This window comes from Geotrypetes seraphini, chromosome 3 (genome assembly GCF_902459505.1).
Source record: "Geotrypetes seraphini chromosome 3, aGeoSer1.1, whole genome shotgun sequence".
In the NCBI taxonomy this organism is placed as follows: Eukaryota; Metazoa; Chordata; class Amphibia; order Gymnophiona; family Dermophiidae; genus Geotrypetes; species Geotrypetes seraphini.
The window spans coordinates 180,656,609-180,673,292 of NC_047086.1; the positions used below are offsets into that span (position 1 = coordinate 180,656,609).

General features: G+C 40.6%; 1 protein-coding gene across 3 annotated transcripts in view; it reads right to left on the bottom strand.

Annotated features, from left to right (window-relative positions):
- Positions 1–3,688: 3,688 nt before the first annotated feature.
- Positions 3,689–16,684, bottom strand: part of TFB1M (transcription factor B1, mitochondrial) — a 108,489-nt gene continuing 95,493 nt past the window's right edge. For all 3 annotated transcript variants that reach the window (XM_033939227.1, XM_033939228.1, XM_033939225.1), the window contains exons 7-8: positions 9,831–9,958; positions 3,689–4,706 (exon numbers count right to left, since the gene is read on the bottom strand). In XM_033939227.1, coding sequence (XP_033795118.1) covers positions 4,415–4,706; positions 9,831–9,958 — 420 coding nt within the window. In that variant the 3' untranslated portion in view covers positions 3,689–4,414. The remainder of the gene's footprint in view (positions 4,707–9,830; positions 9,959–16,684) is intronic.

The window sequence follows — 16,684 nt, forward strand, 5'->3', positions numbered from 1 at the left end:
CATACATAAAGCCTCAAGTACTGCTGTGGTGTTGTGTTTTGGGGGGTTTTTTGGGGAGAGGGGTGCAGATTACTGTTCCTGCAAAATCCATTTTCCCATGTCATTCTATTTTATAATGCTCAGTAAGCCTTTTATTAAATAAGCTGCAAATCATACGGTAATTATCCCAACCTGGATAGAACAGGCACCAGTAGAGGCAGCTATGATCTCCCTTCTGCTTTGAGGACTATCTCACCTGCAAGCATTGTGCCTCTGCTGTTACAGGTGGTCCTAGCTCAGATCATAGCCAAAGCAGGGGAGGGGGAGATTACAGATGGCCCCCCTAGCCCTGATGCCAGTTAGTGCACAGAAGAGAAGATTTTTAGACAGCACCCAAAAGCCACACTACCATTTTGGAACCTCCCTCAATGCACATGGAGCCACCTCGAAAAATCTGTATGGTGTGATCTCATAACAGTATCTTCTGATTAAAATAATTTCTAGATATCTAAGGGCTGATATTTAAAAGGGTTTAGCCATGTAACAGCATCCATTAGTTCTGCTGAAACAGATAATGAGCTATACAGTATTTATAGAGCAGCACAGTACCATTGGAGAGTGCTGGGGTGGAGACCAATTAGCAAGGTGATTGTCTATCACTACCTGACTAATTATCCAAATAACTTAGGGCAACAAATAAGCTATCCTAAACTATATGGGTAGCGACTGAACCTCACTAAATAGTGTATGGTATGGCAAGATTACTTAGGCCTGGATGCACTAAACTCGCCAATCTTAGTTACGATTGTCAAACCAATTTGAACAGGTTTAGCATTGACCGAATTTGCCGACCAATGTACACAATGGCTCACCGCATGCTTTTCCGTGCGTTTGTACATTCTTGGATTTACCCATGCAAATGACATCATTAGTATTAAAATTAGGTCATTAATATTAAAATGAGCACTATGATCATTGGCCTAACATCGCTAAGGCATGCACTAAATCTAGCAAGGGCTACTAAGGACCCCAAAAAACTGACAGTAGGGGCTTAAGGTATCTGAACCATTTGGAATCTTAGGCCCCTGGCAAGAGGGAGTTGGCATCCCTCTTGCCGGCGTTCAACAATAATGTACAAGGGAGGGTTTGGGTGTGTGGGCTTTCTCTTGGGGAATTGGTGGGGTGGTGTTGAGGGGTTCAGGTTTAAATCAGTCAGGAGTGGGGGTAGTTCGGGTGTGCAATGCAGGAGTGAGTGGGCATACTTCTTCCTGCTGCCTCTTTTTTTGGCAGCTGCTGTTGGTTTGGGGAGGGAGGGTCCAGATGGCTGAGGCAGTGGACATTTCTCCTGCCTCTTTTTTTTTCCAACAGCTGTCAGGGGGGGCCAGTATGACTTTTTTTTTTTTAAATGGGGACAGGTATTGTGTGTTATTTATGCTCATTAAAATAAAATAAAAAGTCTTCCTGCTCCAAACAGCTAAGTGGCAGGAGGCTACTTTGGTGCTTTCCTTGCCAGCTTTGCGCATGTGTGAAAGGCGCTTTTCCAGCAACTAGTAGGGTGGGATTACAGCCAACCTCCACAAAACTAATTTGCATGCAGTTGGTCGAACATTGATCATTGTTTTAAAATCGGACAATTAATCGGCCAACAGCAACCCACATGGTCTTAATAATGATTTTTAGTGCATCTGGGCGGAGGCGGGAGGGGAGACTTTTCCTTTTGTCGCTCTCCCTGCTGGTCAATTAGCTGAGAAGGCAAGATTTAGGGAGACCTGCGGCCCAGTTAATCGGGGCAGGAAGAGCAGTCTTGACAGGAGTGAGAAGCTGTACCTAGCGATTACTCTTCTGCGCAAGCGCCAGGTACAGTTCTGGTGAGTCTCTGCAAAAATAGCATGCATATAATTTGCAGGCTATTGTGCTGAGTATTGACAGTAAAAGAAAAATTGCTCTCACTACAGCATTTTTTACTGTGTGTCAGAGTCTTAGAGAATCTGGCCCTGTTAAGAGTGGCCAAAGATAGGCCCACTATTTACATGGCCCAATTTGGCTGCTAAACTTAGCCAGCCAGCATGTAAATGTTCACGGCTAGGCGCTAATTACAAATGTTCAATGAAGATAACCAGTTATCTTCTGCAGAATATTAGCAGCTAGTTGGCCAAATACTATTTAACCAGCCAGGAACTGTTCCTGCCTGGTTAAATAGTGCTGAGTAGCGAGAGTGTGGATTTAACTTATGGTTGTTTCACTTAAAGTTCAAAACAAGTTACATTCAGGTACAGTTGATACAGAGGACTTGTACAAGCTAAATTTGCCTGCGGTGTGGAGGGATAGGTGAAAAGGAGCCACAGTATAGTGGCTTTTTAACAAGGTTAACCTGATTTTCATCTGTCTGCTTTACCCCTAATGCTAAGTTCTCTGCCAACGATAAAAGAATGTGGCAATGCTGCTGCACCGGACTTCAAGAACACTTGTACTACTGTATAACCTGCATCGGGCTGCTATTGAGTGAGCAGGACGCGGCAAGACCCAGAAACCTGCTACAAGCATGGGTATGAGTTTAAGTACAGGAATTTATAACCAGAAAAAATGAACGAGCTAGACTGGATGGGCCACTGTGTGTTACTATGCTGGTATGCGTGCTGGAGACCCTGGTCCTCGCCTGGTGACAAATCATCATCCAGGAAAGCCATGTCCTCCCACGAAAGACGCTGGCATTTAGGCAGAGCGAGGGGGTGGGGGAGAAGGGCTGGTGTCGATGAAAAGGAGCCCCTATTGATACAGATGGTTGAGTTGAGGTAATGCTATTGCTGTACTTTTTTATATTTGACCGCAACATCAAAACTGATCAAAAAATTGCACTTGCTCTAGAACAGTGTTCTTCAACCTTTTGACACCTATGGACCGGCGGAAATAAAATAATTATTTTGTGGACCGGCAGTTGAAGAACACTGGGCTAAGTCATGGGCCAGACCCTGCCCATTTCACTCAATCTCCGCCCCAGATCCCACCTCCATAATAGTACTAATTGTAACACCATTTTTTCCATTCATTTTTCATATGTATATATATATATACACACCCCCACACACAATATAATCATATTAACAACACATAATTGTTAATCACAAAATTAAACTACACAAAGCACACTGAATGCTTCTCAGTATTCATTCCTACCAGAACACAGATAATCCCTTTGTAAATACGGGACCAAAAACTAAAAGTACTAATATATACAAACAAACCCTAAGATACAAGACTGTGTGCAGTACAACTCCAGAGGAAAAGAAACAAATGCATTTCTTCCTGAACAGACAGCAGATGTAAATAAATCATTAAAATAAAATCATACCCCCTACTGTTGTTGTCTCCCTCCCTCCATGCTGTGCCTTGCCTTCTGGCCTGCCCCCCCTGCTGTTATCTTCGGGCCGGCTCCCTCTTCCTCAGTGCTGAAGTGCACAGAGCTGTGGGCAGCGTCTGGCGCCTCATCTGGAAGCCTTCCCTCTGACGTTGCGACATCAGAGAAAAGGCTTCCAGTTCAAGCGCAGGACACACGTAGGAGCCTCTGCCTGCGGCTGAAGAGCACTGTCTGGAGCCTGATGCACATGCCGGTCCTGTGGACTGGCAGAAAATTTCTGCAGACCGGCAGTTGAAGAACACTGCTCTAGAATACTGATTAATTTTTGGTCTAAAAAGATATGAAAGTGTTGCATTAGCATATAAGAATCTTCATTGGTCATCCGTTGAGAGGTAAATCAAGTTTAAATCAGCTTGCATAGTTCATCGTATATTACAGAATGACTCGTCCGATAATCTGATTTTTTTTCTTTTTTTCTCATATGCATTATTCTTCCACCAAATTATGTGGTATTTTATTACTACATTTTCTACAGATTAGAGGAGTACAATATAAACGACAGCTCAACTCTGCTTTTGCTGCTATTACAATTTGGAATAATCTATCTGTTCACATTAGGACTGATATCAATTACAAATGTATAAATGAAGTGGTTTACGATGAAGGTGAAAGCCAGGCTGTGTACCCTATCTCCCCTTCTTTCCTCCCTTAATGCCTTGCAGGCCTGTCCTGGCCTTTCCATAAGCCCTGCTGGGCCAATGGTGAGAAAGGATAGGAGGGATCCCTCCCACATCATCTCCTGGCAAATTCTCAAACATCACACCTCCCAGACTTCTAGAAAACCTACCTTGAAAGCCCTGGTGGTCCAGTGGTGAACTGGGGTTGCGCCCCTGCCCAATTCAGAGCCACTACTGTGTATAGTTGTAGAATAAGGGGGATCCTCACCTAACTGAGTAATAGTTATACAATAGCACTGAGTGCTATATTAGATTTTGACTACTGACACAAAATGTAAACATCTTTCCTTAGATGTCTAATGTCCATATAGATTAAAAATGGTGAAAATGTAATTAGGAGTCTTTATAAGCTCTTATCTTCCTCTTCCACATCTTCCTCCTCCTCTTCCTCTTCTTCTTCTAATATAAAACATGCTCTTGATCTTGACTTTTTCATCATCTTTTTCTGCCTTAGTTCTTCTCTGAAATTGTAAGAGAAGAGTGTAGGGCTTTCCTCACATAGTCCTCGGTAAACATCACACAGGCTCTTAAACTGTGGGATTGAGAGCTCACTTGGACGCAGAGTTGGGTCCACATCTGCTCGCATCAGCATTTGTTCAGTATTCTGTAAGCGCTCAGCTTCCGGAAACAAGATCCTAAAAGAAAAAAAAGCAAAAGTAGGTCAAAGTACATGAAATGTATTACTATCTGCTAATACCTTTTCCTTAAGAACATAAGTGCCATACTAAGACCATCATCCTGGTTTTGAGAATGATCATTTGAAAGTACCTGGCAGATCGAACAGGAAGATTTCCGTTAATATTGCTCTATCCCTAAAGTCAAGGTGGTGGTCTTCAAGTCTATCTGGCTAATAATTTTTTTAATAAATCTGTCTTCCAGAATCTTGTTGAAACTATTTACAGTAAAACCTTGGTTTGCGAGCATAATTCGTTCCAGAAGCATGTTTGTAATCCAAAGTAGAGAATGACACGGTGACAAAATTCATCACCGTTCCCGTCCCCGTGGATAACCGCGGGGAATAATCCCATGTCATTTTTTAGTGTCTATTTCAGCCTCAGTCCTTCTACACCAGCATTCTTCAAAGCAAAGCTTGAGGGTCAGTGGTTGTGGCCATTCATACTCTGATTCTTCCCTCTCTCCTTAAAGAATGACATGAAGATTGTTTACCGCAGTTATCCGCAGGGACGGTAACGGTGATGAATTTTGTCACCGTGTCATTCTCTAATCCAAAGCATTCGTATATCAAAGCAAATTTCCCCATAGGAAATAATAGAAACTCAGGCAATTCGTTCCACAACTCAAAACCTTTAATACAAAATACAACATGTACTTGTATTGTAAGACCTCGCTCATTTAGAACAGTCACTACACTGCAGTGTCAGAGAGAGAAGAACCATCGGCTCAGTTGTGATGTGTATATACTGTATGTACTTGTATTGCAAGACATTGCTTGTATATCAAGTTAAAATTTAATAAAATGTTTTGCTTGATTTGCAAAACACTTGCAACAAGTTACTTGCAATCCAAGGTTTTTACTGTATTCTCCTTTCTTCTCTCCTGGTCACAGACACACAACCAGTGTTCAGCAAGTTACTTTGTAAAATTAGAGTTACTGCAAGGAAAGAGTAATATATTACAATTACTAGTTACTTGTTTAATGATATAAACTATTGTTTTGACATTACATAAAATTAATTCTAGCAACTGGACAGCCATCCATTATCAAAGAAAACATCTAAACAGAAAATGCTCAAGTCATCAAATATAGTGATCCAAAACAATTTGAGATTGAGATTTAAATCAAATAAGAAAAAGAAACCCATAAAAATAGTTAAGATATGAGCAGTGCAGAAAATCAATCAAACATTATCTATAGTCAGCAGTCCTTCAAGTGGCAGCACCTTCTTCTGGTATCAATGCCAGCAAAGAAACAAAAACTTACTCAGTTTTAACAATATAAAAATGTATTTATATACAGCAATACCGTAGGAGTTCTATGCAGTTTACAAAAGAAAACTGAAACAGAGACAATAAAAACAGACAACCTAGAAATTACAAAAGTTTCTTAAGTAGGCTTTCAATAATTTCCTGAACTGCTGGGTAATAGATAGAGCTAACCAACAGATTAACAAACTCTTTAACACAAGAAGCTGCCTGAAAAGATAGGAGTCGTTGAAAATATCTCTTGCATAAACGACCCTTTACCAATGGAAAAGCAAACAAATTGCAATTATGTCTTGGTCATTGTGAACTAATGAATAAAAAAATGATCCACAAGATAATCAGGTGCTAAACCATGTAAGACTTTATAGCATATACAACCAAACTTAAATCTGACTCTGGCTTCGACTGGTAACCAATGTAGTCTCTAATAATAAGGTGCAACATGATCTGATTTTTTCAGATTAAAAATTAATCGGACTGCTGTGTTTTGTATGATGCAGAGTCTATGAAGATATTTGTGATAACCCACTAAGTAAACTATATTACAATAATCCAAAACACTTAGAATTAATGATTGCACCAACAGTCTAAAAGAAGAAACATCAAAATATGGCCTAATAGTCTGTAATTTTTACAACATAGAAACTTTTCCTTACTAAAACATCTGTATTTGAATTCATTGTGAGATTTATATCTAAAATAACCCCTAGAATTCTCATGGTAGGATTAATTTGAATACAAAATTCCATTCAAATTTATCAGAATGATTGATCATAGGGTTCCAGTTTTTGAAGTGAACTAAAGCGATTCCTATTATAATGAAGGAGCAATTGCAGAATGATAAAAATTTTGAAATTCATCTTCTTGGAGTCATAATTTGTCTGTCCACTCTGAAAAGCCGTTCAACAGGCGTATTTGAAGGCATACCCATGCTATTCTTCATAAACAGTGCCTTGATATGAAGAAACTGTGATACACTGATTACTTCATGAAAATTGCCATTTAGGAATAGGTCCAAATCAGCAGCGACATCACTTTTGTCATTGCCATCAACATTCTGAAAACAGAAATTATCTTCATCACAACAATCACTGCTGGATGAATCTGGTACAGTTGTTACCATCTTCCTTGCTTCAAAAATAATTTTTTTTAAATTTCCTCTTCATTTTGTTGCCTTTAACTCAAAGACGAAAACTGTGGCAGCATAATTGTAGCCTGAATCAAATCTTTGTCATCAAGATAATGATCAAAATACTCATCAAATCTACAAGTACACAAAGCAAAGGTGAGGTATATTTAAGGTCTGTACCAACTTTATCAGCTGCCAAGTGGGAGAGGCCTTAGGCATCTGAGTCTATCAGGGCCTCAGGCTCCTCTCTCTGTATCCCAAAATGCAAGGGGGAGGAGTCTAAGGCCCTGATTGGCTCAATCAAGCTAATCAGGGACTTCAACTCCAAGGGGACAGGCCTTTGGCATCTGAGCCAATAAGGGCCTTAGACCCCTCCCCATGCATCATATTATGCACTGGAGAGGGGAAGGCCCAACAGCTGGAACAGGCAGGCCTCAGAGTAGGAGTAACTGAGCATCGCTCCTACTCCCAACTTCCTTGAAAAGCACGTTTGGGGTTTCAGGGGACATCCGGTGGCAAGAGAGAGTGGGAATCCCTCCTTCCTTTTTGGGGGAGGGGAGGGGATGTTTGGGGGGCGCCTAGCGTGGTGGGCATCACTCCTGCCATTTTTCCCTTGCATGGAGGGGTGGCAGCATGGCAGGAGGGAATGGGCTTTTGATCTAATTCCGCTATCTAAAATCAAACAATTGTTCACAATCCTAGGACCATATATTCATACGATAATTTCAAGTAGTCCATCAACAGGTTCCATTCCAATTGCTTGGAAGGAGTCATTATTAAAGCCCATAGTTAAAACCATTCACGCTCAGTAGATGAAATATTACATTACATTATTGATTTCTATTCCGCCTCAACCTTGCAGTTCTGGGCGGATTACAAAAGAGACAACTGGACATTTCCAGGATAATTACAGAAAGAATTCTGGTCATTTCCAGAAGTTACAAGAATAATGGAGCTGTATATTTCAAGAGCTACAAGATGCTGTACAAATAGGAAATAGTGCAGATCCAGTATATATACCATTAGGGAAGCAGTTGACATGCTTGAGGCTAAAGAGAAGGGAACTGGTGAAGGGGGAGGAGGGGGGAGTTGCGTTGAACTTCAGACCAATTGTCAATTTTCCATTTCTTGCAAAGTTAACAGAAAAAATCATTTTTAATCAGATCTCAGACTTCAGATAAAACACACGTTCTCCATCCAAACCAAACTGGATTCAGAACCCACCATTCAATCGAACACTCTCTTATTGGTCTCACTACAACAATCCTATACCATCTAGACCACCACAAACCTGTCATTCTAATATCTTTGGATCTTTCCGCAGCATTTGATACAATAGACCACTCACTCCTTCTCATTACCTCATGCTCCCTACAGTCCAGACATGAGTCCACCAGACTTCGACCTTTTTCCAAAGTTGAAATAACCTATGCGTGGACAATGTTTTGCATCTCTTGAAGAAATTTTTTTCCACCAGTACCTGAGCCATTCGGCAACTGAACAAAAATGGTGTCTTGGATGGAATAATGAAGCTTCCCAGACATTGGGACTCGGTCATTACAAAGTAGGGAGACTATATTGGATTGTAAAGAAATACTTGAAACAAAAAAATAAAACATGTAAATTAAAAAAAATAAAAATAAAAATAGTGTGCATTATTTATGAAATGACCCTCGTACTTATTCACTCTCTTGTTATTTCTAAACTCAATTACTGTAATTCTCTACTAAAAGGCATCACCCAAAAACAAAAAGGAGACTTCAACTTATCCAAAATACTGCAATAAAAATCATAACAAATTCAAAAAAGTATGACCATGTAATACCTCTTTTAAAAAATGCTCATTGGCTGCCAATAGCTCACCGCTATCACCTATAAAATAGCATTACTCTCATTTAAGATCCGTCAAACTAATCTTCCTACTTTCTTAGACAGGTTATTGATTCCCTACACTCCATCCAGAACTCTATGGTCCACTGACCAAAATCTTTTTTCTGTACCATCTCTAAAAGTTATCGGTACGAGACGAGCAGAAATATTTTCAGCAGCAGCGCCTCAATTATGGAATTCACTGCCCGGATAAATCAGAGGAGAAGTTGCTCTAGACAAGTTTAAAAGTTTCTTGAAAACATTTCTTTTCAAAGATGCTTTCGAAAATTAAAATTCACTAATCGAATGCATCTCTGCAGATTTCCTGTTTTTAGCATTCTGTTCCTGCTTTTTAATCCCCTCCCCTTATGTGATCTTTCAACGTTGCCTTTCACTAAAATTATGTAGTTCTACCGCCTATCCCATCGTGGTCTGTAAGACTGTTTGTCTTGGTAAAGATATGTGCAAAATTGTTTTTGCTATCCCTTTTTTTACATTTGTAATTCGCTTTGAAACTAGGTTATGAGCGTATGCATCAAATTTTAATAAACATGAAAATAGGTTTAGCGACGATTGCTGGCTTTAGTGCAGTTGGGCCTTGATGATTAGCGGTAATGGTGCAATGACAATTCCTCAGGACACCCTGAGGTTGAGCTGGTAAGTCAGAGCAAAGGTTATGTACTTTGATAGAAAAGATAGAACCTGAAGATAAGAAGAAAACCCACTATCTGTGCACTACTTAAAAAACAATATGGATGTACAGACAGTACAGAAAAGTAGGAAGAACCCCCCCCACCCACCCACACACACAACTTACGCAACTCCTCGATGGCAGTATTTTCTTCTGAACTGGAAAACGCTTTGAACAACTTTTTCCACTAGTTTGAATGGCTGCTCGATTTGGGGGTTAATCAATGGGGTAAAGTGTACCACTCCTACATCAACCTTAGAAAGAAAATGTGCCAAATATTAGGATGATTCCTTAAAAAAACATATACACACTTCATTTAAGCATTCCTCTATTAAGAGCAATTCAAAAGTTACAATTTCAGAAAAACAAGGAGGGCATATCTGCCATAATATGAATCAATATATAATGGGGATACACTAAATTTCCAGAAATATCTAAGTAAAAGGACCAGTTAAACTAATTTAAGCCTGAATTGAATAATCTCTCTCCATGCTAACATTAGATCATATTTGACTTTAAAATAAAAAGCGATAAGTTACACTAAGAACACCTTTGAGGGCAGCTGTATGTATGAATTTATTTATGAGATTTATAATTCACCCATGTTCAAATCAGAGAACAAAAAAAAACAACAAATAACCATCACACAATATGGCATACAATAAGGCAAAGCACAAAAATAAACCTCTGAACCAAATGCATCCCTAAACAGGTGGAGGCATATTTTTGAACCCCCCCCCCCCACCAAAGTTAGAATAGGGACATCGAACTCATAATGTCCAACCCCCCACCCCCATCATTCTCACAGCCCTTTTCAAAAAGTAAAAACAACAGGATTTGCTGTTCAAAAATACATGAGGACATTTTTCCACTGAAAACATCCAAAATGGACAGCCATTTTTCAAAATGAAATATCCAAAATATGACCAACAAAAAAGGTGGTGCAAAAATCTCTCTACGTCACTTCAGAAACTTGTGGAACACACTACTCCCTTTCAAAAAACAGGCTTATGCTAGACCCAAAAACTCATATATTTAAATTGAATTAAACTGAATTAACGACTTGGGCTCTCAAGTGCATGCAGTTGTGAGCTAGTAGAACCCGTCTTGGCTTCCAACTATTTTGCGAGCTATCATTGGTCCGTACGTCTTTGATTATTCAATTTAATATATATGTAAATTTTCTTTACTTTTTGACTTTTTTCACATTCTTAAATTAATTGTTTTATCCTTATTTCAATTTAATAATGTTACCAAAATGGTACTTAGCTCGGGTGTACGTTTTTATACCCGGCCCTCTGAGCATAACACCTACTAGCTCACAACTGCGTGCACATGAGATCCCAAGTCGTTAATTCAATTTAAATATATGAGTTTTTGGGTCTAGCATAAACCTGTTTTTTGAAATGCAAAAATCTCTCTCACATCATTCATACAAAAATGGCCACACTAGTGGTTCGTGCAACAGGACTCAGGTTCAAATCTCACTTTAATTCCATTATATGTTATTGTAAGCCCTCCAGAAACACATAAAAACCTACTGTACCCTAAATGTACAGCACTACAATATAAAGCTGAACAGGAAGTTTCTGCATTTGGGCTGCACTTTCACTACAACTGAATGCTTTTCGCACACAGTAAGTTTATTACTTTTTATGACTTTTTGCACTGCTAGTAGATTTCACTTCTTTTAGGAACCCTTCAGACTTACTTTATATTCAGGCACCTTGAAGTTCTGTCAGCTAAATAGTGACACGGACGTTTCTTTTTTTTTTTAAACATATACACAGATGCACGTTTCAGCGTTTGGGCTGCACTTTCATTATGACTGAATGCTTCTAGCACACATGTACGTGTATAATTTTTCAGCAGCCTGAGAACAAGTGTTGGGTATGCAATATAGTATGCATGTACCTTCTTCGAGAACTCTGAAGACAGGTGTTTGACTCTTGATAAAGGCATCCTCGTGCCGAAACACTTGCCTTGTTGAGTCCAGATGAATAATGACTTCTGCTTGATGGAATACACCTTGGTTAATAGCATCTCTTCTTCACGACTTTTGGTGTTTGTTTGACTCTGTTTGTCATGGAAGTGTCCTTCTGGCTTTTCTTTGACGATTCAGACACAGCACTACAATAGCCATCACGCTTGCACGTGTCTTATAAAATCAGGTATAGCAGGTATTTCTATGTTCCAGGAGGGCTCACATATTTGTACAGAAATAAAAGAGCTAAAGTGTGAGTTATACCTGGATCCCTTTGTTGGAGAAGTGTGTGGCACAGTGGGTAGAGCTACAGCCTCAGCACCCAGAAGGTGTGGGTTCAAATCCTGTGCTGCTCCCCTGTGATCCTGGGCAAGTCACTTAATCCCCACTGCCCCAGGTACATTAGATGGATTGTGAGCCAATCAGGACAGATAGGGGAAATGCTTGAAGTACCTGTATGTAAACTGCTTTGAGTGTGGTTGTTTAACTATAAAAAGGTGGTATACAAGTCCCAATCCCTTTAAAGTCCACTGTACTGATCACTAGGTCCCTCCTTGCATTTGCTTACTGCTCAATTAGGGGTGTGGGAGGAAATCAGTAACCACTGGGCGATTTAAGGAGTGGTCAAGTGGGTTAGCTGCTTAAATCAGAACACCTTTTTGAACCCTGGATATGACAAACTGGTCTAGATAAAAACCATTCTTGCTTTGCCTTGAACTGTTACTCCCAATCCATTATTGCTGAAAGGGGATTTTTCTTTTGTGATCTGTGGTTTATTAAATAAAGTTGAAACTTTGGCCCACCCTAGTGCCACCCCAAACACACTTCCAACATGCCCTCTTGCTATTTGGACAATCTGCAGTGTAAGACATCCAAATTTTGCCTTTTGAAAATCATGATTTGGAGGTTTTCAACAAATGGACTTTTTTGGCCATTTTGAGACATCCATTTGCTTCAAATATGAGCACCATAAGCTTTCAATCAATATTCTTTGACATCTATGAACATCTGCATCACCCTTCAGCTCATCAAGTAAATCATTCTACAGTTGTAGAGGAATAGCTTAGTGGTTAGAGCACCAGGCTGACAGCCAGCAAAGCCAGGTACAGATCCTCTGGTGCTTGTAATCTTGGGCAAGTCACAAAACTGTTGTCTATAGTGTGAAAGTTGATTTTTAAGTCCTCTGGGAATTAGGAAATACCTAGTGTGCCTCTATGTAACTCACCTTAAGCTACAATTTAAAAAGGTGTAAGCTAAATCCAACATGAATGCCCTCACATGATTTACATACAAATAAGCATGAAATAATGACAAAACCAAAGTTGCTGACTGGTACGTAGATAAAAGGATTAATCAGGCATACTAGTGGGTTGTTCGCAAGGCACCAGGTAAAGACAACTCTCCCAGAACTCAGAACTAAAGAATGACATGGGGAAAAATTTGTCCCCGTCTCCGCGAGCTCAGTCCAAGTCCCTGCCCCATCCCCGCAAACCATCTGATGCAATCTGCACAAGCCTCAAATAGTTTAGTTTTTAAAAAAAATTACTTATAGAATTTTCAATTTTACAAGCATATACATCACTTGCTACAGATCAAGAAAAATAAATTTATAGAAACAAGACGAAGAAAATATAACTCTTATTTAGTCCACAATATAAGAGATCAAGAAAAGAAATTAAACACTGAGGAAATTATTAAACTAATACATTAGAAACGGCAACAGATATGCCTTCCTTGCCACTGGCAAGTCATAAATCATCAGGTACGGTTACCAACTTTTCTCTCAACTCAATAAATCATATAAGTTGTTTAGGCTCAAAAACCAGAAAATTCTTATTCTGATAGGTAACAAAACGTTTTGCAGGATACTTAACAAGAAATGTAGCCCCCAGAGCTAGAGTTCTGGGCCTCAAGGCCAAGAGTTCTTTCCTACGTCTCTGGGTTTTTTGAGATAAAACTGGAAAAGTTCTAACATTTGAGCCTAAAAACTGGTCACTCATATGACTGAAATGTAGACGAAGAATAAATTCCCTGTCACTTTCCAGAGCAAGAGTCACAAGCATAGTAGTTCTATCAGTAACTACTTCTAAAGAAGTTTCCAAATATGAAGATAAATTCATATCTGCCTGCCTATCTACAGACAATTCAGCTGGAGTAGATTCCCGCTGAGGATTTCTAATGTTGAGGAAATAAGCTTTCACAATAGGGGGCAAATTTTCCAACAGTATGGCCAAAGTTTCTCGAAAATATTTCCTAACCATCTCCACTGGTGAGAGGATAGGACATTTAGGAAAGTTTAGAAATCTTAAATTATTCTCTCTCAGTTGATTTTCAAAGTTTTCCATTTTACGCGAAATATATGATCTTTCTTTAACCATTTCTACTTCAACCGCTTTCATTTCATTAATCTTAACTTCTTGCATCTTCACTTTTTCCTTTAATGTAGATAGTATTACCCCCTGTTGCTCCACCTTGGAATAGACAGTCCCATAATTGGTTTTAATAACAGAAAGAGTCAATTTTAGGTTGGAGTCCATAACAGATATGTCTTGCCAGAGCGCTTCTAAGTCAATCTTCTCTGTGAAGCGAGTCTCAGTTCTTCCTTAGCTGTGCTAGGAGATTGTGGATAAAAATAACCTGCTCCTTCCTCTGAAGAGTCCGGTGAAGGCGTCCCGCCTCAAATAGTTTTATACTGAACTTATTATTAAAGTACAAGATGGCAAAACAAAGCTAACAAAACATGGTAAACAATATGGTAAAAAATGAAACGGTGAGACAGCATAGTGAGCATGGTTTGGCAAAACAGCATAGCAAACAGTTTTACAACCAAAACAAAGAAATTGACCTTGGGAGATCCACAGAGAAGAAAATCCAAGAGAAACCAAAAAACACTGTGGAGTGACAATGTTCCTGAAATGGACTTTATTGAAAACAAGTATTTAAGTCCATTAAATTAACGGGTGCTAGAGTAGATGTGTCTGTCTGTCTGTCTTTCTCTCTCTCTTTTTCCGCTGTCTGTCTGTCTTTCTTTCTGTCTCTCTCTCTCTGCTTGGCCACTTTCTATAGTCAGGCCTAACAATTGTCCCTTTCTATTCCCTCCCTTCTTCCTTTCTATGTCCTTAGTGCCTCCAGTGCCTATGTCCTTAGTGCCCCTTCCAATTTCCTTCGTGCCCCCCAGTGCCTTCTTCCTATGTCCCCAGTGCCTCCTTCCTTTGTCCTTAGTGCCCCCAGTGCCTCCTTCCCATGTCCTTCCCATGTCCTTAGTGCCCCTTCCCATGTCCTTAGTGTCCCCAGTGCCCCTTCCCATGTCCTTAGTGCCCCCAGTGCTTCTTCCTATGTCCTTCCTCACTGCCTTATAGCTTTTGTCCCACCCACCTCCCCCAAAGCTAGCCAGCCTACCTCCCTCCCTATCTGCCGCGCTAAAGCCAGCCTGCGTCCCCCCAGCGCAAAGCCTGTCCCCCCGTACCAGCCCCCGCTGCTGCTACCTACCGTCTGGCCTGCTGCCGCCTGCCAAAACTAAACCAAAAGGAAAAGGGTCCGCCGCACACAAACCACTGAAGGTGTCGAACACTGGCACGGAGCTACGGATCACGGAGGTAGAAGTGCGCATGCGCGCTTAGGGTTTTATTATTATTGATAAAAAAAATTCTGTACAATTGTCAATTTATAAATCAAAGTTCTGGCTGCCGAACTAGAGGAAGAGATCTTCAGCTGGCAGGGCTTTGTTTATAAATGTTTATCAACACAATTACAATTACTACTTTATCCTAAAGCAAAAAAAAGAAAAGAAATAGAATTTTTTTTTCTACCTTTGTTGTATGGTTTCTGCTTTCCTTATATCGTCATTCTCTTCCTTCTATACACTGTCTGCCTTCTGTCTACCTTTTCCATACGGCATCTGCTCTATTTCTATGCCTCTACCAGAAACTGTCCACCTCTCCCTTCCATCTCTCCCCCCCCCCCCCGTTGGTCTTCCCTCTGCTCCCCCCATGGTCTACCACCTCTGTCTTTTTCCCTTTCATTTCTCACTCCCTCTCCCAGGTGGTTTTTAGCATCTCTCTTCTCTTTTCCTCCCCTCGGATCTGGTATCTGTCTCCCCAATCCAGCATGTGCCCTTTTCTCTTTATCCCCTCCTTCCATCTAGTATGTGCTCCCCTCTCTCTCTCCTCCCCACATCCTTCAATGTCTTTTCCACTCTCTCCCTTCCCCACTTTCCTTCAGCCTCTTCTTCCCTCTATCCTACCCACTAACGTGTCTGCTCCTCCCTCCCCCTCTCTCCACTTCCTTCCAGTGTGTTCCTCTCTCTCCCCTACCCACTTCCATGTAGCGTCTACCTCTCCCCCCACTGTCTTCCAGCGTATTCCCCTTGCTCCTACTCACTTCCATGCAACATCTGCTCCCCACTCTCTCCTCCCCATTTCCCTCCAGCATCTGTTCCTCTCTCCCTTCCCCCTTTCTCTCCACTTCCCTTCAGTGCCCTTCGTGTGGTCCAGCAGCCTCCTCCTTCCCTCCCTGATCATTGTGGTACGGGCATCTCCCTCCCCTCCTTTATCCTCACCTTTGCTGGCAATTTTCATTTTTCTGTCTCCAAGTGGCCCAAGCCTTTTCTCAAATCATGTGTGGCTGCCCTGAAACTTCTTCTCTGATGTAACTTCCTGTTTTCAGTTGCATCAGAGGAGAAGTTTCAGGCAGCCGCGGGCAACTTGTGAAAAGGCTTGTGCTGCTTGGAAACAGAAAAATTAAAAATCGCCGGCGAAGGTGAGGGGAAGGGAGAGATGGAGATGTCTAGATCACGTCAATTGGGAGGGAGGGAGAGAGTTGCTGGACTGCATGATTGAGAGGGGTGATAAGTGAGGCAACGCACGCATATCTGGCCAACTTAAAAAAAATTATCCAGCATTTATTATAAAATTGAACATACTAAACACAGAAAGAGACAATCATCAATTCTTTCTCAAGGAAATACTGTTGTTTTTAGGTATAAAAGGATATTTTA